Genomic DNA, 22,282 nt, shown 5'->3' on the forward strand with positions numbered 1-22,282 from the left:
TGAAAATGGTGATTAAATGGGCCTTCAGGTTTATTTATAATAGTCTTTTGAAAGAAGAATGCATTCATGTTGAGGTAGATTGTTTCCAAAGATGGCTACAGCAATCTCCCCCATGACACTGACCCTTTCTCATGGGACATTGCTGTTCCTCTCATAAAGAGGGAGAGCCTATTTCTGCCTCCTTGAATCTGAGTTTAGTCTTGGACCAATATAATGTGATGGAAGTGACAAGGGGAGAGCTCCACAACCTCGTCTTCAGGGATCCTGAAGCTTTTGCTTCCAGTCCCTGGAAATTCTGAGGCACCATGTGAAGAAGTTTGGCTTCCCTACTAGAAAGATCAGAGGAGAGTCCCTGGAGGCTGAAGACGGAGGAGAGAGAAATCCCAGCAGTCTACTCAATCTAGCTAAGGAGCCAGACATGTGATTGAGACCATCCTGGAATCCATTACAGGTGAATGAGCATGCCTAGTGGAGGTGATCCATTCTAACTGAGCCCTGCCGAGCCAGTCACAGAATTATGAGTAAATAAAGCTTGATTGTTGTTGTTTTCAGTCACTGAATTTCAGGCTGGTTTGTTACACAGCAATAGAAAATAGTTCTGTTACTGGAGTTATTCAAAATTACTTTTAAAACATAAATAATCTCAAACCTTTCTTCCTGTCTAACAAGCTTCTCTCTTTTTCCCACCTCAACTTCATGTCTCCAGTGTCTCCACTCATCTAACTGATGATGCAGTATCTAACAAGGCAATGAAAAATCAATGCAAATCAATGCAAAATCAAGGCAGAGTGATTAAAATGTGAAATTGAAAATCTTTCAAAATACGTAAGAAATCATGAAGTTGATGAAGGTAATGTTAAAGAAACCCTTGAGTCATGGACAAGTCCTCTGACAAATGAGAATCTGCAGCTGGAATAGTTAACATTCGAAGAAGAAAAAACTCTACGCAGATGATGGCACAGTAAGTGCTTCAAAAGGGAATGATTTGAATGGCAAAATTGAAGAGAGGCTCCTGGAAAACTGATGAAGTCCTCAAATATTTTTGCAGTAATGACCCTTTTTATGATTTGCCCGCAGAAGTCAAATGTAAAAGGACATTGTATCATGATACCGTGTAATTTTGTTAGAAAATTATGCTTCTCAAAGTCAACACTCGATTCATTCTTTGTTCTAAAAGTTAACATAACACTGACCAACTAAATTTTGTTAAATGTAAGGTCAATTAATTTTAATAATTTTCTTACATTGTTTAAAGATCAAGTTTCAACCAAATCTTTCCAATTTTTTAAAGATTTCATTTATTTATTTATTTATTTATTTATTTATTTATTTATTTATTTGAGAGAGAGAGAGCACGCATGAGCGGGGAGTGGGGGGCAGAGGGAGAAGCAGACTCCTCCCTGAGCAGGGAGCCCGACGAGGGGCTGACCTGAGCCGAAGGCAGACATTCAACCAACTGAGCCACCCAGGCGCCCCCAAATCTTTTCACTTTCATTGTCCCTATTTTAACAGATTCATTTTAAGTGGATTGGGGGTACCAATTATCTGAGGAAACTAGGGGTCTCTGTAAAAATCTTCAATTCGTCTCCCTAAGTAGCAGGTGTAGCCTGAGATCATGCTTTACTAACATCCCCTGGAAAGTTCCTCAAACCTAAAAGTAAGCAGATAGTGGGGACTCACAAATTCAGTAAATGTGACAACAAATGACCCACTGGTTGATCGGCTTGCGTGTAGGTTTTTCCCACGGAAGAACGGTGCTTTTCCATTATCCATCCCTCACCCAATAGGAGATGGCATTCGTTCTTCTCAAGACTGTTCATAGCAGGCCTATTACAAACTTCCTGCTGAAAGCACTCTGAAAGGCTGGATACATTTAAAACCAATTCAAGCATGTAAAGTCGTTTTAGGAAATAAGCCCCGCGTCCCAAGGGCTCAGCTGAGGAGGGCCGTGTTTCAGAACAGGTGTGCCACTTCACTGAACGGGCATTTGGAAATGTCAAACATTAGAAGCACTTCAGAAACTCCGACTCAACCTGCCCGACAGTTACACTTGTGGGCACGTGTCAATAAATGACTCGCAGAGATAGGTATTTGAGAAAAGCTCTCGGCACAGATTCAGAATTCGCTAAGCCAAATCAGCATGGTAGTTCTTAAGGAGACTACACCTTTTTTTGTCTTGTTTTTTCTTTTTTCAATTTTACTTCTCAAAAGAAACTTTATATTTTTTTAAAAAATTCACCTTCTATTACGTGATAACCAGTACAAAACAGTACAAAACAGCGGTGCATGTTTTCACATTCCTGAAATTCAGGCTTTTTCAACTTCTTTTGCACACCCAGTTGCAAGAGTAATAAGCATTGGGCTGTTTTTCCTTGTCATTATCGGGGTTACTTCCATTCCTTTGGAAATTAAAAACTCACAATACAAGCTTGGCTGCAGGTACCCTTTAAACGTGGCGGCCCCTCCCAGGAGGACACCATTCCTCCTGCAGCCCATCAGTCCTTCTAGGGCAAATGCAAACAATACTTTCCGTTACAATAAACTGTATCCAGGAAAACGCACACGCGCACACGCGCGCACACACACACGCGCGCACACACACACGCGCGCACACACACACGCGCGCACACACACACGCACACACAGACGTGCTGTGTTGCCTCCGTAGCATAGCAGCCTGAGAAAAGTTTACTAGCTTTAGCCAGTTGGAGGCTGTGGAGCTGAGCCAAATTCGCATGTTTTTCTCCGCCTCTAGATGAAGTCATGATTAAAACATGGCATTGGACTTCTTTTATAAAGGGATAGAGGAGGAGGGAAAAAAAGCGACACCTGCAGGAAAGTGCCCCCGTGCCAAGGAGCACGAGGTTAGGAAGTGTGCCCCTGCTTCTGAACCCTGAGTGGTTCTCAGATCTGTAAACTTCGCCTCCCACTGGGTGGAGTAGGGCCTTTAAGAGCAGTGGGAATGCAGTTCCCCTGATCAGTGTAGCCAGTTGTTGCCTGTCTGAACCTCTGCCAGTCCTGGAGAGCAGTGCTCTGAGCTCAGACCAGCGGGCCTCTCTCTGCACCCCCACTGCCGTCCTTCTTGCCGGAGAAGCACGTTCCCACCTGTCCAGCCATGGGGGAGGACCTTGCACAAGCTGAGAAGTTTCAGCACCTGGGCTCTGCCACGTGGCAAGAGAAGCCAGCCAGCCCCAGCCTAGCGCCCTCCTCCACGCCGAGCCCCAGCCTGAACCTGGGGGGCACGGAGGAGGCCATCCGGGACAACGCGCAGGTGAACGCCGTCACAGTGCTCACGCTCCTGGACAAGCTGGTGAACATGCTGGACGCGGTGCAGGAGAACCAGCACCATATGGAGCAGCGGCAGATCAGCCTCGAGGGCTCCGTGAAGGGCATCCAGAACGACCTCACCAAGCTCTCCAAATACCAGGCCTCCACCAGCAACACGGTGAGCAAGCTGCTGGAGAAGTCCCGCAAGGTCAGCGCTCACACCAGGGCGGTCAGGGAGCGCATGGACAGGCAGAGCGCGCAGGTGAAGCGGCTGGAGAACAACCACGCCCAGCTCCTCAGGCGCAACCATTTCAAAGTGCTCATCTTCCAGGTCAGTGCCCCCTACTCCTCCTCCCACCCAGCTGGGACTCCTCAACACTCGTGATCTCAGCCAGCCTGGCTCTCATGGCCATTTGTACATCTGTCCTGCCTGGCAGGGATCTCACACACACACACACATACACACACACACACACACACACACACACACACACGGCGTTGTCTCTCCCCCCGCCCCCACCCTCTTCAGCAGGAGGCTGTGGAATCTGCACACAGGGCTGGAATTCCTGAGGTCACTGCAGCCACAACCCAAGGCAGATGCCCCAGGGGCTAGTAGGCTGGGGTCATTTGTTAGGGAGCACCTCGAGGCAGTCCATACAGGTTGGGAAGGTGAGCAGGTGCATGCACCCTAGTCCAGTTCATTTGCCTCTCTGCATTATGAACGAGGGGCTTTGACTGCAGCTGTTAGCTGGACAGGGCGTATTAATTCCGTGGCTGTTGATTAACTCTGTGGAAATGAGATAATCACGTGAGTTGATTTTTTTTCACCAAGAAGTCAAATTCATGACTGTTTTAGGTGTCTCTTTGGCTAAAAGCTACCAGTGTTTGGGGGACTAACCAAGTATTGAAGGCTGATTCCATTAGAGTTGAACTCGTCTGTTCAAGATTCCTTTTGGCCAAAGCAGCCTTTGTTATTTTCTAGCCACTGATGCACTAAAAATATAGAGGGTAACTCTTTACAAACGCACTAGGTAGGCATCCTATCACTCAGGGAAACCACAACTGGAAAGGAAAATACAAGCAGTGTCATCAGTTATAGTTACAAAGGCTAGTCTTGAATATTTTCTCTCGTAAATGGTTGCCTTAGAATTAACAGGCCACTTAATTTTTTTTTTAATGCATCAATGATGCAATTAATGTAGCAAGAGGGTATCTGGGGACAGGGAGATTGCGTGGGGCTGTTGTTCGGCCAAGTGGCGGGCGTTTGTGAATCCAAGGACGGCCCTGCCTAATGCTGGAAGCCCTTCGGCCCAGTGGAACACAGCCAACGGCAGAGCCCAGGAAGCGACTGCCATCCCTGCCCCAGGGCTGTCTCCTTGTGACCAAGTGAATAGGAGAGGATTTCAAAGCCATGGAGGGGAGAGGCTATAACCAACTGTTTGATTGTGAAAGGCACACAAGAAGAGCCTTCATCTCCCAAGGGAGATTTAGAAATTGGAATTTAAACCGAGGGAGCCTTCTTTTTTCTAAATGAATCTGCTCTGCCAAGTTAGAACCTAAGCCTCCTTCCCTCCATAAAAGGAAAGGCTCATCTGGATGCTTTTTTGTCCTCCCCAAATTGCACTTGATGTAAAGCTTCAGGCAGCTGATGTCCTCCTATACCTTGCAGGCTCTTGCAGCCCAGACATTTTTTAGCTTTTAATGCAAATGGAATAGCTTTTCATGCACCAGATGAACTGAAAAGAGATACGGTGACGGCGCCTTTCTTAAGCCATATAAGATCCTTACTTTATTAGCCTAAAAGATATTAGAAATCTCAGCTCTCAAGGCATTTCTAAATTAAATACTGATCTCCAAACAAAACCAAACATGTACAGACATGTTTAAATCTGAGTCGTCAAAGAAAATTTTCCTCCTTCCCATATGAATCGGGGAGATTATCTCTTGTCCTCTATCCCTTAGTTAAGGGAGCGGGGGAGGTGCCTAGCAGAGGAAAATCATAATTTGTCAGGATCGGTTTATGTTTCATTTTGCCACGGATGTTCTGTAGATGTTGGGGGCGGGGAAGGAGAAGATATGTGACTAAAAATTCAAGAGAATCGTAACTCTGACATTTAAAAAAAACAACGGTTGGGGAACTTAAAGACTCGGGCTGCCGTTGAGCCCTACCACAGCCTCCTGTTTTGCCACATTGGATTGACAGGTGTGAAATTGTAGCCAGAAATGGTAGCAGTTCTCCATATAGTGAGTAAAAGGTGAAACAGGGGTTCTCAAGAGCAAGGTGGAAGCTAAGAGAATCCAAAGCAATGTGTTTAGGCTCCATTCTGCACCTCTTAGCAAGCTGCCCCCAAGGACCCTTTTTTTTTTTTTTTGAAAGAACAGTTTGGGAGACAAGGAACTAAAGTCAAGGAACTGGACCTTTCTTAAGCCACGGAAGACGCTTTAGTAGCCTGAAAGATATTAGAAATCTCAACTCTCAAGACATTGTAAGATGATTATTTTGACAAAAACACATACAGGTGCAGTCTCTTAGTGGAAGGGTTGTTCTTTCTCTTAAAGTAGGGTCTCCAGGGTAGTAATTACGCCAGTGGGTGAACTTCTGACTTGTGCTAGAGAGTGCTCCAGTTTCAGGGTTGAGAAGCTCTGTTTTGTCACATAGACACTGGTTCATATTCTAGTTTCACCGCTTGCCAACTATGTGATCTTGTGCACACTTTGTAGCTTCTCCAAGCTTCTGTTTTCTCATCTGAACCCTGAGGATATTAATAGGAACAAAACATTGTTGAGCTCTTTTAGTAAGCCCTGCATGCTCTAAGTGTCTTTCTGTGTATTATCTCATTTGCCCCCAATTTACAGATGAGGATGCTGAGATTCAAAGATGTTGCTATCTTGTTTGACGTTATTTGGTAAGCAAGCAGTGTGGCCGGGATGGGAACTCACATGTAATTGATTCCAGTGTGTGCTCTTAAACATGAAGGCTTCTTCCTTCCTGCCTCTCTTACAGGGTGAGGAGTGACTGGAATAATCTATTTAAAATGGTTGGTGACTGGCATGGTGTCTCAAGGAATAGAAGCTCTTCCTGGGTGGATCTGAAATGCATTTGCACAGAGTGGAGGCTATACTTTTGCTTGGTTAGAAATATGGCTCTTGAGTAAAAAATGACCCCACCCTACCCAAGACCTTAAAACAGCTATGCTTATGCTTTTTAGTTGGGACTTATTTTGCTTATGCTTTAGTTGGGACATTGTATGACAACTATCATGTTGAAATCCGTATTATGTCCCAACATACCATGAGAGCAAAGGACTCTGCCCAAAGGGCCGGCCCAAAATAGACCCTTCTAGTGGCAGCAGTCTTCAGAGTGGCAGAGGGTGGGTAAGAGAGTAAGGAGGCAGATAATACACCAGGTACCGCATTATAAGTAATTTGTCATTTTCAGTCCACTCGAACCCTATGCTAGACTTTCCTTTACTAAATTCATTGGTTTTCTAATTTAAAACAAAAAAAAAATTGATGTGAAAATTTAAAAAAAGAGTAAAGAAAATCTGTCGCTTTACTTGAGCATATTTAGTACAGTAGTGTTCAGACAATTAGGTTTCCAGTTTGTAAAGTCCTGTTGTGTCCTCCAAAATCTGCAGGTGCTCTTTGGTTGGTCACTCAGTTGGTTGGTCTACTAGGTACTTACACATTAGCATTTTTTAAAATTCCAAACTTTGTCCTTAATTTGTCCTATTTAAAATACATTATTTATGGGCGCCTGGGTGGCTCAGTCGTTAAGCGTCTGCCTTCGGCTCAGGTCATGATCCCAGGGTCCTGGGATCGAGTCCCACATCAGGCTCCCTGCTCGGCAAGAAGTCTGCTTCTCCCTCTCCCACTCCCCCTGCTCGTGTTCCTGCTCTCGCTATTTCTCTCTCTGTCAAATAAATAAATAAAATCTTTAAAAAAAAAATACATTATTTATTAGGTGCCTGAGTGGCTCAGTTGGTTGAGCATCTGCCTTCAGCTCAGGTCATGAATTTGGGGTCCTGGGATCAAGTGGGCTCCCTGCTCAGTGGGGAGTCTTCTTCTCCCTCTCCCACTGCCCCTCCCCACCGCTCATGCTCGCTCTCTCGCTCTCTCTCTCAAATAAATAAATAAAATCTTTTAAAAAAAAATAAAAATAAATAAAATATATTATTTATTTATTTATTTAAATGCATGCTGAATTTTCCACATCGTTGTGGCTTTAAAGCCTCTCATGCCTTTGGCAATTACTTCAGATTATAGCCAGTAGTCTCTAAAACTGGAGAATATTCATCTCCCTTTGAGCAATGAAAGAATTGTAAAATCCTTGTTAAACTTAGCAGCTTTCTTTTTACATTATTTTATAATAGCTTAAGATCAATGTTTGAATTCAAAATACTGTGACAAGACCCAGTATAAATGAAATAAGACTCAGAGGGATTGGTGATCTAAAAGCAAATGCTAAAGACTAATAAGACTAATGCTTTTCCTGTAAGTATGGCTATCTTTACCTAAAAATGGAATTTAGACAGGAAATCAGTGAATTTACCATTAAAGGGGAGTTTTCTCTGTTGATTGAAGAGCCTAGAACCTCGTAGGCAACTGGCCATGAGGGGGTGGCACCCACTCATGCCTTAAGGTTCTAGCAATGATTATCTGAAAAAGCAGTTTGGGAATGATTTCCAATCTAGGGAACAAAATGAGAGAGTACTCATGGACAGCTTACACTTTCATCCACATAAAATTGTGAAATTGGGTGAAAAGAATAGAGGTTGGGTGTTTGCTGTGGACACATTCATGGAGAATCAGGCCTATCAGTGTGTTCAAATCTTCATCATTTGGCTTCCTTTGATGAGATCAGAATTTGAGAAAAGTGCTAAAAGTGTAACATCTTCAGACTATTTTAAAGTTGATTTTTTCTTAAAGACGGTACTTTATCCAAAGCCACTGTTCTGAAAACCGCTAAATTTTTACAGCTGTAGAAGAAATGGGAATACAGAAAATCAAAGACACGTTTGTGTGAAAACTCACCATGTTTATGTCACATTGATTAACGTTCCCATAATGGGGAATTGGTTTTGATGTGTGACTTATCCTATGCCCTTTGAGTTTCCGAGATAAACAAAATACTCTCATTGTTATTATTTGCACTTATTGAATGTGAGCACTGCCTCAGGCATGTTAAGTGAATAACTGATTATTGTTTCTTCAAAAGAATCATTACTTTCTCTCATTTATTAAAAAACTAGACTGTTTCTCAGATGCAGTCCTTCCACGTAAATGTGGCCCCGTCCATTGTTTTGCAATCTGGATCTGTTAGAATTGAATGAATGAAAGACATTCTCCAGGGCATCTCAGGTCCTACAGTTTGGACTCTCGCATGAAATGAAACCTATTTGGCGTTAGTACACTGGGAGATCTCGTCTGAAATTTGTTATTTTTCATGGGATTTACATTAATATCAAAAAATCAAACATCTTGGAGCTGGAAAGAACCTTAATAATCATTTAGTTTAACCTCACTTTATATCAAAGAAAGAGAGGCCCTGAGAAAGTGACTAGCAAGGTTTCCTTTTACTAATAATAGAAATTATAGAGTCGAATGGTAAAATGAGTAAAAACAAACACTGTATTCCCACTATGGCAAAGTTCATGTTTACTGGGTTTTCTTCACCAGCTTTTAAATAATTCAGAATGATTTGTTTTCCGTTTTGTGGTGGGGTTTTTTTTAGTTTTTTGTTTTTGGGGGTTTTTTGTTTTGTTTTGTTTGGTGGGTAACAAAGAATACCTAACCAGTGTGATCTTAAAAAAGAATTGAACCCTTGATAACACTGAAAAATAATGAAACTTTTAAATCCTCCACAATGTGAAAGACTGCTCAGGGATTATAACTAATGCATTTTATTCTTATGACTTGCTGAGTCTACCGACAGCTGGCTTAGGGGTGCAGTTCTAATCAATGGCTTTATCCACTTGGCAATCTATACCGCAGAAACACAAATTAGAGAAAACCATCAATGTGTAAAAGAGACCTATAAATCAGAATGTCAGGTTGGTATAGTTCCATTTTAATAACTAGTATTTAGAGATTATTGGATAAAACATCCCATGGACACAAATTTATGGTCCTCATATCCCTTCAGGATGCCACCACATCCCTGTGGGACTGTGACAACTGTAGTTAATTTCTTCTAACGACAGGGATCCTAAGTTAGGGACAAAAGAACAGATTGCTGGCTTCTCTCCCCTCATTCAAGCTTTGTCTCTAGGCTTCCTTTTCTAACGCTGGTCATAGAATCTCCTTCTCTTTCAAAGTATATGCTTCTGTATATGAGCAAAGATTTGCTTCCATGAGCTCCAGCCCGAGAGGTGCTTGGCAAGTCGGCAAGTTTCTCTGTGTTGATATCTGCATGCACAACCAGGACAGTTAGTTCGGGAGAATCAATATAAATAGCCAACAAGCTAGAGCGTAAGGAAAAATGCCACTTCTCAAGAATTCTTTCTATTCCTTTTCTCTTTCGTGCTGCAAGCACATCATTCATATGTGTTTGAAGTGGGCTGTTTAATTCTCCCTTCCTTTGAAAAACTCCTACGGGTTCTCGTGAAAGGTTAGAACCTGGAGCAGCGGCAACTCAGTGACGGCTGAGTACCTTTTTGAAAAGAAATCTGTCGGGCAAACAGTCAGCCGCTCTTAGGGGACTACTAGGTAGAAGGGCCAAGAAAGGATTGCAGCCCACCAAGGATTCTTCATGCCACGTTAAGGAGTCACAAACCCGAAGTAGATACATGAGTAACTAGCAGAGTCAAGCAGTGATGGAACTGAGTCCGTAAGCTTGGCCCTCCCCCCGGAAGGAGCCGTCGGTATTGGACTCTATGAGAGAAGGCAGATCAAAACCATGAGGACGGGAGGCTGAAGGGGAAGTGTCCCTTCACCTGTAGACGGGTGAGCTATCGTCAAATGTTTCCATGAGGACCCGTGAGAGGACCGAGCAATGGCCCATGTGCAGGCAAGACTGGGCCCCCGGGGACAGTGCAGTTCTAGAAGGTCTGCTGTCTGAAATGCCAGCTGAATTTCCACCATCGGAAGAGCTACTTCATAGTCCAACACAGGGCAAGCAAGAGAGATTTTGAAGAAGTGTTCATATTTTCCTGCTTCTACAGACGCAGAACGGAAAGGTAAGACTGCGTGTGCTCAGACAGGAAAGGAAGGGGCTTGCCCTCAGACTGGATGCCATGAGCCGCCGTAGAATAAACGCTGTCTGGCAGACAGAACACAGAATACGGCTCAAGTAATAACAGTGACAACAGAAGCATAAAGCAGTTAGGCAAAAAGACTTATCTCACTTGTTTCCACAGCCAGCTCATTCTGGATTATGTCTGTTGCCACTGGGTTTATTTTCAGAGTTGGCGTAAGCGCTCTTGAATCAAGGTCCCAGGCGTTCCTTGGAGGAAGGAGTTCAACAGGTCTCCCTCCATCCCTCAGCTGTGCTTCTACGTGCCATGTGTATCTACCAGACGTCACTGCTGACTCACCTGACCTTGCACTTTCCTCAAACTTGTCCCCAAAGGGCATGTCACGAGCAAGACCAGAGTTTCCGACTCAACAGGAACTATGCTGTCTTAATAACAAAACGCACATTTAAGAAAAAAGGCAGCATTGTTTAATTCTAAGTACAGTTACTATGTTTCCCTCTCTGTTAAGGTTGAAGAAAGGGAAGTTCATCAGGGTAACCCTCTGATTACCTCCGGAGAGCTTAGACCATACAAAATGTATCTCTGCTCTGGGAACCAAGGCTTATTTTTGTAGTTTCCCACCCAAATTTCTGCTTCCTGCACTGAGGACTTGCAGTAACATTTCACTGAGTTCTTGGTTTCTGCAAACAGCTCCTGTCAAAATCTCCCAGCCCTCTCATCAAACCCCAGAAGTAATTTTGCTTCTAGACTAATAAGCATTGGGACCTTAGCTCTCTCTATAGTGGGCCTCCCTTCCGGTGATGCTCATCCACTGAGAATGACATCCTTCCTTAAAAATGGAAACCACTGTGCCCCTTAGGCCGAGGTTCTCCTCATTTCCCAATGGAGCTGCAGTCAATGAACTTCCTTCTAAGACACAGAGCTAAGCCCATTCTTTTGTAGTCCTCAAGCCTACCCAAAGGGTAGGGCTAATTTCTATTGCAGTCACCCACAGGCCTTTCTTAGAAAGCCACCTTAGCCAACAGGTGCTCATTCAGGAAATGGCTATTGAGCTGCCAGGAAGTATTCTAGTCACTGGGGCCTAACCATGAACAAGAGACAAAAATTGCCACCCTCATGGGGAGTACATGCCAACGAAATAACAGCAAGATAAGACTTGAAACATGGGGAAGTCGCTCTCTGGAAAAGTCTATGTCATCAACGACTCATGGGAACCCCATACTCCTTTCAATTTTTTTTTCTTTGTCTTTTATACTGTGTTTCTGACACTTTCTATTACATTCAAAATGGGTGGTTGTGGAGAGAGCTTTGAGAAACGGAATCTGTGATTTCTTTACTCTAACGGAGATTCTATTTAACCAGATTTTCTGCTATTTACCTCTACCCAAGACTTTATCCTTTGTTTGTAACCAATTTACGGAAAGGACCATGGTACCAGTAGGTGTGTGTGAGGGGAAGACACGGGGCTGTATCTTTTCAGAGTACCACAGTTATACTATTCAGTGGTTAATAATGGGAGGGACTTTTCAGTTTCTCTAAATCAAACTTTGTTCATTTAGCTTTTGTAAGCAAAAAGTTAGAAAGTATGCAGGCAGGTACACTCCTACAGCATGTGTTTGATCATAACCCCAATGTTACTGACTTTCTGGTCAATCAAAATTGCAAAACAAGAAGGGAAATTCTTACTGTTAACACAAACTTTACAGGAAGTGTAGATCCCAGATCGACTTTTAAATGTACGAAATCTGGTTATTTTTCAAACTGAGAGTCTACTGGGCAGTCCACGATATAATCCAGACATCAAAGCTCTGGTTGAAGCCAGGGTGGGCCTGGGCTCTGAAGCCGGCCCACCTCGGCATGCCTACAGAGCCCCAAGTGTCCCTGGAGTGCAGTTTGAAGGCTGCTCATTGAGGTCAAATCCTCTTGTTCATATGCAGAAAAAACTGAGATCCAAGGAGATTATTTGCTGAAAGCCACCCAGCCATTCAGCAATCCAGCAGAGACTGAGACTCAGGCTCCTGTCACACGTTCTTTCTACTGTGCCATTTCTTCCCGTGAACATGTGAAGACCCCTTGCTGGCTGGCTCTCGTTAGTCCAGTATTCAAAGATTTATTTAAAAAATGAAAGGGATTCCTATGCTGGGTGACCAAGTCCGTCTGGATTTCTATCCACCCACTTAGTGTTGGAGCACCATTGCCCATGCACTCTGGAGGCACGTTCTTGGGCTCTGCTCCCCGAGACACAGGGAGGGGCAGACCTTTGCCTGTGTGCTAGAAGCTGGAGGAAGAGGTATGCTGGAAATCGTGCAGGGAAGGGGGCAGATTCCTGAGCTCTCTCCTCACTCTTAGCTCTAGGTGGGGGCCCAAAGTATTCTTGCCCAAGGAAGCCCTGGATAACAATAGAGCCTGATAAGCTACTTCAGAATTCCTGCTCACGACTCTGAAAATGGCCATGGCATGCCACCTCTGCTTATTAATGCCCACAAAGGATATCCTAAACCACAGGGCAGGGGTGGGCCCCCAGTAAGGCTGGCCCTTGCTTCTCTTACTCTAAAGTTAGGTCATCAGAAAAATTAGTGTGCAGTTTCGAACAGACCCCAAGGTTGACCATACTTTTACTTCTGACTCGTAGCTGGGAGGGAACCCGATCAAGGCTTTACATGGTGTCCGATACCTGAGGACTTCCCAGTCCTCTCCCTTGCCCCCATCTTTTATCTTCTAACTCGGCCTCCAGGCTCTTTTGCAGTGGGATTTTGGCAGGGACAGAGCCATCTGACCTTGAAGGAGGACCGGAGAGAGAGGCCTCTGGGGTTCACAGTAACTTACTTTAGCTCCTTTATCTGGGCGACTTCCTGGTCTGTCAGAAGCACAGCCCACTTCCCCTGCTGCCTGTCACTGATACAGCCCTTTGCCACCTGCCTTCCTAAGATTCCCAGTAAGCAGCCCTTGCCCCTTATCTAGCCTAGGGGATGACCTGATCAGTTTAGAATTAACTCCTCATGTTCTAGAAAACTGAAGCCACAAAGGTTTCGTTTCTATCATCCCCCTGAGCCAGAAAGACCGACACAGCAAATTACAGCATTTCAGGACATTTGTGAACTCTGTTATTAACATGAAATCTACATTGTCCATCTTTTTAGGAAGAAAATGAGATCCCTGCCAGTGTGTTTGTGAAAGAGCCGGCTTCCAGCCCAGCGGAAGAGAAGGAGGAGCTTGCTGATGAAAACAAGTCCCTGGAGGAAACCCTGCACACGGTGGACCTCTCCTCAGATGATGAATTGCCCCACGATGAGGAGGCCCTGGAAGACAGTGTGGAGGAAAAGATGGAAGAAAGTAGGGCAGAGAAAATAAAAAGATCTAGCCTCCGGAAAGTGGATAGCCTCAAGAAAGCATTTTCTCGCCAGAACATCGAGAAAAAAATGAACAAGCTGGGCACAAAGATCGTATCTGCAGAGAGGAGAGAGAAGATTAAGAAATCCCTCACTTCCAATCACCAGAAGATATCCTCTGGGAAAAGCTCCCCCTTCAAGGTTTCTCCCCTCACCTTCGGTCGAAAGAAAGTCCGAGAGGGAGAGAGCCCCGCAGAAAATGAGACCAAGTCAGAAGACATGCCTAGCAGCGACCAGATAGCGGATGAGCCGGAAGAGAGCTCAATCACGGAGGGTCTCTCTGAAACGTCCCAGCCCAGTGCTGCGGTGGAAGGGAAGAGCAAGGAGGGGGATGCAGGGAGGGCAGCCTCCAGGGGGAGCAACTCGGGCTTGGATAGCAACATCGACTTGAAAATTAAGGAAGATGAAGAAGAGGAGTCAGTGGCCGTGGAACAGGCCCAGAAGGTTCGCTATGAGGGGGGCTACCTGCTAACGTCTGAGGATGCAGAGCGGTCCGATGAGGACGCAGTGCAGCCTGCGGTGCTCCAGGTGGACCAGACCGCCTAAGTGCACAGCCCGCTGGGCCCAGCCTGTGCTTTCGTTTAAGTGGGTAACCAGAGTGCAGGACAGCCTCTACACACCTCCAGCACTGTCCAGTCTCTGCCGTGTCCTTGTCCAAGCAGCCACCATTTACGACATAGTGTGCACACACGACCAAGATTTACTCTGAAGGCAACCTGTCAGGAGCTCTACTTCTAACTTGTTCTTAGGTTCTATTTTTGTAGAATTTCTCCAAGACTGCATGGAAGAAGAAATGGAGCAGCTGCAAAACGCTGATCAGTTTGGCTTAGTTAGAAAAACCAGAGGCTACTTAAGATCTTAGTCATGAAATGTGACTCATTTTTTTGTCATTCCATAAGCTTGCTGAATAGTGTACCAGTACCATATTGAATTTCCACAGAACTCTGTGAAGCTAATGATTGTATTTCAAGTGTGTGATATATAATATACATATGTATTTAAGCTAAAGACATAACTACTTTATATTTTAAGGAAAAAAAAAACCCACTTTTAAAAAAAGGTGAAAGAGAAGGTCCAGTTTGTTATTCACTTAGTAGAAACCAGTGTCTTAGTGAAAATGAAGGAAAAAAATCTAAAGACTGTAATAGTCAGCTAATAAAGTAAGATGTAGAAAAGCCAGGACTATCAGAGAAAGAAAACTAAGAAGGAGAAGTTGGAAAATAAGAGAAACAGGACAGGAAGAATGCCAAAGAGAATGAAGAGAGGGGAAAAACTACCTGCTTAGAAATAAAATATTTGCAGTATTAACTCAAGTATTCCATTCCTTAAATCACAATTCTAAAGAGTTTCATATATCCTGGAATAATATGTCCTATCTTCACAATATTTTTATTTTCTAATATTTTCAAATAATATAAAAACATAGTTTACTGTGTTAAGGCTGGATTCTTCTTAATAAATAAAAGACATTACAAATATTTCTCCAAGGAGGTTTAAAAGGATGTCGTCTCTAACAATGGAATGAACGTAAATCTTCAAAATTCATATGTACTGTCTTTTGTAGGAAGTTGGATCCTACTATTCTCTCATGTTTTCCAAATCTGAAATAACCTTTACACTCCAGATGATGTAATGTAGGTCCAGAAAGATGTTAAAATCAACAGGTTTGAGAAGGGAAGGATTTTGTTTTTCCTTTTTGTGCATACTGCTAATTTCATCCCAGGTCATATTTTATTTATATATTAATTTCACAGAATATTGGTATGATTCTTCTGAAAGCATGCTAGTGTATATGTGCACATTTATTCAGACAGGATAATTTTTACTACTGCCTAACATTATACTAAAATATTGCTTTATCTATTTTTAATTACAGAACGCTAATGTTTTAAGAAAACTTTTAAATTTTAGTTTAGAGACCGTTGTACTAGGGAGCAAACTCCCTGCCTTTCATATGTACCACTCACCATAAGTAACCTTTACAAATATAAGTAATCCAAGACTGTATTAACAAACGATGCTTTGTGTTATAGAAGGAAAAATCAGATTAACAAACGTACTGATGGCCTAATCTATACAGCTATGTCCTTATTTTGCAATAATGTACCCCAAATATTAGATTGTTGAACTAACAATGGCTGTGTTAAAGACTAAATAAACCCAAAAATAAAAAGTATATAACAATGTCAGTTTTTTGGCAGAACAATTTTAAAACAAGCAAAAAGAATTTATTTTTAAACTCTTCCCCCAAACGGAGCTGTAATGTTGATTGTTTCAGTCTTGATTTCCCCTATTAACTCTGCTGTCTTTTTCCCGTGATCTCGTTTAGAAATCCAAGGCTCATTCTTCAAGTTTAACTTTCTTGACATCACCTTGCCAGCTCTGGAGAGCATCTGAATTTATTGCAGCAGCTTGATAAATTTGATAGTTCCGTCTGCATTTTTATTGTTTTATACCAGACCTTATAATACCTTAAACAGCCCTGCAAACATGAATGTATTGAACTGTATGTTCAGTTTATTCACACAGAGAAACCTTTGTCTTCAGCGGCACCGTACACTTGGTAGAAGACTTAATTTCACTGTGGGCCCTAAGCTTGCCTATTTAACCTTTATGAAGTTGCTGTCACTTCTTGCAGCCAAAGAGTTGGGGGATCCAGAGCTAATGGAATTTTTACACTTCTTTCCAAAAATGCTTATGCCATTTGTTCCTACAAACTATTTGCATGCCGGTGAAAATTCACACTTAAATCTTTTTAGATTTTACTGACAAACATTTATTCTGTGTTCCACATTCGAAGCATTAAAATTCTAAGCAATAAAACAGCGAATTAGGCCAGATAATTGTTGGAAAACACATCCTGTAGGGATTAGAGAGAGCAGCAGTTGTGGAAATGGAAGCTCTTTATTCTGTATTATTGTTGAATTATTTGCATACTGGTGAGGCTGAGAAGTCCCCAAATTAGATATGTCTTCTTTCTACCCACCCAATAACCTGTTCCTAACTTTATGTGCCTGGAACTCAAGAACTGGATTAGTTTTCCCCCAAAGATTGGTTATACATTAATAAGCACTGAGATCCATATCTCAGAAATATAATCAGGGGCAAGACATGTCTATTACATGGATCACAAATCTCACAGAAATACAGCAAAGATGTCACTTTACTGCAAGATTTTATTCTTAAAATATACAGGCATATATATTTCAACAGGAATATTTTCCTCTTTCCACTTAGGAATCTAGTATATGGCTGAATTTCTTTTTATGCATGAAAATAAAAGCTCCACGCTAAGGCCACTTCAGCACAAAATAAAGATTTTTCACATTTATCGTATGATGAAAGCCCAAAATGTTCCAGTTTTTAGCACTGCACGCGTTTCAGTCCACCGTCAAGAGACTAGAGGCTCTTTCCACGTAGCCAAGCTGCTAGTGTAAGTAAAGGTTATAATGAAAGACATTTCCGACATTAAGACACAAATGCCCAAGCCCAGTTAATTCTTGCTTGAAAGTTTGTTTACTGCCCTACAGCCCAGGTCTAAATGATTTTGTATCGGAGATTGGGAGTCTGAGGGATTGAGGTACAGGCAGCAATCATTATTAACAGTTCCATAGCAACCACAAGTCTTTTCCTAAAAACCAAGACCCTGACACTGCAAAACAAGTTTCAGATGAAATTGGCATTGCGACCTTTGTATTCTGCTCGATCTGGGTGGCGAGATAAAGACTTCTGCAGCCAGGAACTCATTCCTAAAGGGAATAGGCAGTAACTCACATTATTACATTATTACATCCTTAAGATCCAGCCTTCTCATTTTTGTTTTAACCAAGGCATTCCCCTGCGGTATTTGAAACTCTATAAATTATTTCCAACTCTTTACACAAACTGCCCCAATTAAGAAGCCACATCTTTAGCAAAATGACTCGATATTCATACATGTGAAGACTTTCCACTGTAAGATCAGTATAAGATCAGTTCATTAAATATGTGTGGGGCAGTGCAACCATTTGCTAAAACTCTTAGTGTCCAAAGCAGTAAGGCACATGCACGGGTTAGAGGGAACCAACGTTTCTGATGGCTCGCTTGACACCAGGCTGTGTGCTCTGGTGGGAACAGTACCGTGTACCTACCACATGCTGAGCACAAGTATTCTCTCATTTAAATTTTTTTTTAAGATTTTATTTATTTATTTGAGAGAGACGGCGATAAGAGTATGAGCAGGGGTGAGGGGCGGAGGGAGAAGCAGACTCCCTGCTGAGCAGGGGGCCCCACTCAGGGGCTGGGATCATGACCTGAGCCGAAAGCAGACGCTTAACCTACTGAGCCACCCAGGCACCCCAGTATTCTCTCATTTAATCATACAAATCCTATTAGGAAAGTACTGGTTTTGCACCTGAGACTTTTTTTTTTTTAAGATTTTATTTATTTGACAGAGAGAGACAGAGCGAGAGGGAACACAAGCAGGGGGAGTGGGAGAGGGAGAAGCAGGCTCCCCGCCTGCTGAGCCACCCGGGCGCCCCTTTCACCTGGGACTTTTGAAGTTAATTCACTACAACTAGTGAGACGGAGGGGAGGGGGATCTCCAGAGTTCTTAATGGCTCTAAGTTCTCACTCATGTTAGCATTATTTTTCCGTTGAAGTTCACCGAGTTAAAAGACTTGTGCAAGTTTACATAACTATTGAATGTCAGAGTCAGTACTCAAGCCCAGTCTGAGATCCATGCTATTGCCAAGACAGACTCCTAATGGTGTCATCCAACTGTGCCTAATTATGAGTCAGTTTATAAGCTCTCAGATAGTATTGTATCAACTTCGTTTATCGTCCCTTATGTGGCATCAGATACAGCTGCACTTTATAAATGATTTTGGTGCTTGTCATGCCAATGCTAAGAAAAAAACAGCTCAGTTCCTGGGGAGCCACAGAGAGACTATTATTCAGGTCTGCTGAGGCCACCCAGGCTCTCCTAAGCTCCTTGGCATCACCCCTTGTCAGTAGCTGTGGGGCTCACTTTGGGCATGGTTTAATAAGGGCAGGCTGTCAACAAGGTACCGGAATCAGCTAGCTCCAAGATGGCACAACAAGTCTGCCTCAAACTCTTCAAGTAAAAGCAGTCATATCCCTGTGTCATACTAGAGAAACTGCTATTTCCTGCCTGGACACACCGTCCCAGAGGCTGAGGAAACAGGCAAACATCAGATCAGCATGGGGGGCGCGGGGGTGTGGGGGGGTTTAGCAAACTGGATGAATCTTGAGGACATAGAGACCTAGCCTCTGAGTATAATTCCTACGAAATCATCTTCTCAAGGAAAACAGGAACCAGGTCAAACAAATGCCGACATCTCCATCTCTGCGGGCAAGCCATCAAAGAAAACCCTCTAGGCCAACCCTCACTCATCAAGATGTCTGCTGCAGGCAGCTATGTCTTCCAAAGGCTTCGGCCGTGGTCATGAACTCACGGGCCCACAGGGCTCACACATGAGTAAAATCGTTCAGGTGGTGGCAGCAGTTGAGGCAACGTTGCTACCTGTGGGCATGATGGGGCACCCTTACAATTCATCTGCCCGGAGGCAGTGCCTTTTTTCTAATTCCCAAAAAGGGAGGGTACCTTCTAGGTGCCACCCTGGACTGTGGTAAACTGACAGCCATTACCCAACCCCCACTGGCATCACTTCAACTTCTTTCGAGAGAGGTCAAGATTCAGATCTCTTTTTTCATGAAAATCTCCTGGTTTTTAATTTTTTGGCAACAAACTCAAATCATTTTAAAATATTGCATAAACCGATCAACCGTCTGCTGTCTGGATGTAGCCTAGGCCTAGACCATCAGTTTCTGACTCCGGGTCCACAGGGATGAAAGCTCTGGGGTCCTCCTTCCCCACCCTGAGGCACAGACAGAAGAATAGAAAGCTAGTAACAGGATTGGATTTGCCTTGAGAAAAAGCACAAGAACCTTCCTAGGGAAATACAAAATACAAAAATACCCTTGCCAGAACTTGTAAGACATTTTTTCTTGCTGCTTACTGAATTTGCTGTTAATGCTGCATAGTTAAGGCGCCGAGAAGACAAGTCGCCAATCACATTGGAAGATGGGTATATGTTCTCTAACGGGAAAGCACCACTTGCTGTTAATAGCACTGCTATCTACCTGTGGGTTATCCACAAAGTCTAAAGGATTAGTATTTTTGGTAAACTGAGCATAGGTTATGACTACCCCACTTCTATGTTTCATTTGAAAAGTACCTAGTCCTGTCAATAACCTGAAGTTTTTGTGGATGACAAAAGGTAAGTTTGCATTCTGCTTTGCCATATGTCATAGCAAAATTGCCAGCCAGCACCCCACGTCTTCAACTCTTTATTGTTAGTAATGAGGTACTAAAGGGAAAGAACAGGGCTCAATTTTTTGGATTCTAAATTGAGCCTTCAGAGCTCAGGGTTGGGGAAAAAAAACTGGAACAGATGTAGCACAAGAGGCAAGACGTCCTTTGTTAAGGAGAAATTTTTCTTGCAACCACTTGAAGCTCTAAGAAAGCACAGGTATTAGCTGCGTTCCCCGAGGTCCACTACATGTTGATTATCTCCAAAACCTCAGTGACATGCAGAGAAAAACAGTGTATTCTGGTGAGTGTGCCCTTATTTGGAAAATAAAATTCCCTAGGGACTTTAAATCAATAATTTTAAGTCACTACATGATAAAAGGAAGTCCCCTCCTATGGAGGAAAGCGGTATCTTAGTTTATGGGGTTGCCCCTGAAATTAACCAGAGAAAGGGAATCTGATATACACTGGGTATAATTTCATTATGACCTACACTTCTCTTTTTTTCTTTCTACCATCACTCTTTTTATTGTCAGAGACCAAAAGATCCTTCCCAACTACCTTGTAGCTAGATTTTCAGAGATTAAATAAAAGCAGTTAGACCTGAGTTATCCAATAACCACAGGGAGGTTTTCTCTTTCTATTTCTGCAAGAAACACTTAAAGATCATCTTGTTTTATTAACATTAATACATTTATTGGGCATCTATGTGTGCCAGGCCCCATGCTGGGTCCGTGGATAAGAGAGAAGAGTAAGAGAAGAGTCTTTGCCATTTAGAAACTTTCTATTGAGAAAGGGGAAAGCACTGAGAATCCCCCAGATAAAGAATTTGAACTTATAGTAACGAAGCAATAGGAAACAAGTAATTTGAAAGAAAAATAAATCTTCAGCCTTGAGGAAGTTATTTGAGAAACAGTCACTCAAGATAGTTGATGGAGATACTGTAGCTTGGCTGTATAGCATATCATAAATGTCCAGGATAGAGATGGAAGGAAGCTATATTGTGGAAGGTGTAGTTGTGTGGACTTAAAGAATACACGGATTAGGAATTTCTCTGCTCTAAAGTATGAAACAAAATGTTAGAGGAGAGACTGAGTGCAAGAAAATCTGTAGTCTTTAAAATGCAACATTGACAGCAAGCACATTCATTCGTTTTAATTAACAAGTAAATACTGGACACATACTGTCTGCCAACCCCTGAGAGAGGCCCTGGGTTCACTAGGTAGACGGGAACAAACCCAACAGTCATGCTCTCCCCTCTCGCCATCCCAGCACAGCCCACAATAAACTGCTTGCTTAGTCACTCTCTGGCCAGAAGTGTTCAAATTGGTTTTGGTTTTGGTCATTTAATTTAGGGAATTTTCCCTCCTGAAAACACATTACTCATTTATAATGTTACATACTATCTTTTCTAGGATGAGGCAGGGATGAATAAATTTAAAAATACAATGAAAATCAATGAGAAATTCTGACTTTCCTTAAGGACAGTAACTTAACATCCACCCTCAAAAGCACATGTTATCCTTACAATAAGGGTTGGGTTATTTTTTAATAGCATATCTTAAGTTTCTTCATTTAATTAAAAATATAATTAAGCAGGGGAAAAATGGCCCATAAGCCTAGTGGCCAGATAATCCCTGATGTAACTGTTCATTTTCTTAAAAGTATTACAGAAAACTAAGTTTTCTGTCACTGTGTAATAAATGACCACAAACTTAGCAGCATTAAACAACACCCATTTATTAGCTCACGGTTCTGTTGGTCAGAAACCCAGCATGATGGGGTTGAGTTCTATGCTCAGTATATCCAAGGCTAGTATCAAGGTATTAGCTGGACTGAGTCCTTGTCTGGAGGCTCTGAGGAAAAATATGCTTCCAAGCTCATTCTAGTTAGCAGAACTCAGTTCCCTGCAGTTGTAGGACAGAGGTCTCCATTTCCTAGCTGGCTATCAATCAGGGACTGCTCTCAGCTCCTAGAGGCTGCTCACTTCCCTTACCATGTAATCCCCTCCATCTTCATGCCAGCAATGGACATTCAATCCTTCGTGTTCTTTGAATCTCTGACTTCTTCTTCCTTTTGTTCTTCTTTCAACCCCCTCCCTTCCTCTTCCAGCCAAA

The 22,282-nt window shown here is 42.9% G+C and overlaps 1 protein-coding gene across 1 annotated transcript; it reads left to right on the forward strand.

Annotated features, from left to right (window-relative positions):
• The first annotated feature begins 2,836 nt into the window (after positions 1–2,836).
• On the forward strand, positions 2,837–16,041 carry CAVIN2 (caveolae associated protein 2). The gene is made up of 2 exons (XM_006744664.3): positions 2,837–3,598; positions 13,604–16,041. Exons 1-2 carry the CDS (start codon positions 3,116–3,118, stop codon positions 14,396–14,398), a joined length of 1,278 nt encoding a protein of 425 aa, XP_006744727.2. The 5' UTR covers positions 2,837–3,115; the 3' UTR covers positions 14,399–16,041.
• Positions 16,042–22,282: the final 6,241 nt, after the last annotated feature.

This window comes from Leptonychotes weddellii, chromosome 3, assembly GCF_054177405.1.
Source record: "Leptonychotes weddellii isolate Sample4059 chromosome 3, ASM5417740v2, whole genome shotgun sequence".
In the NCBI taxonomy this organism is placed as follows: Eukaryota; Metazoa; Chordata; class Mammalia; order Carnivora; family Phocidae; genus Leptonychotes; species Leptonychotes weddellii.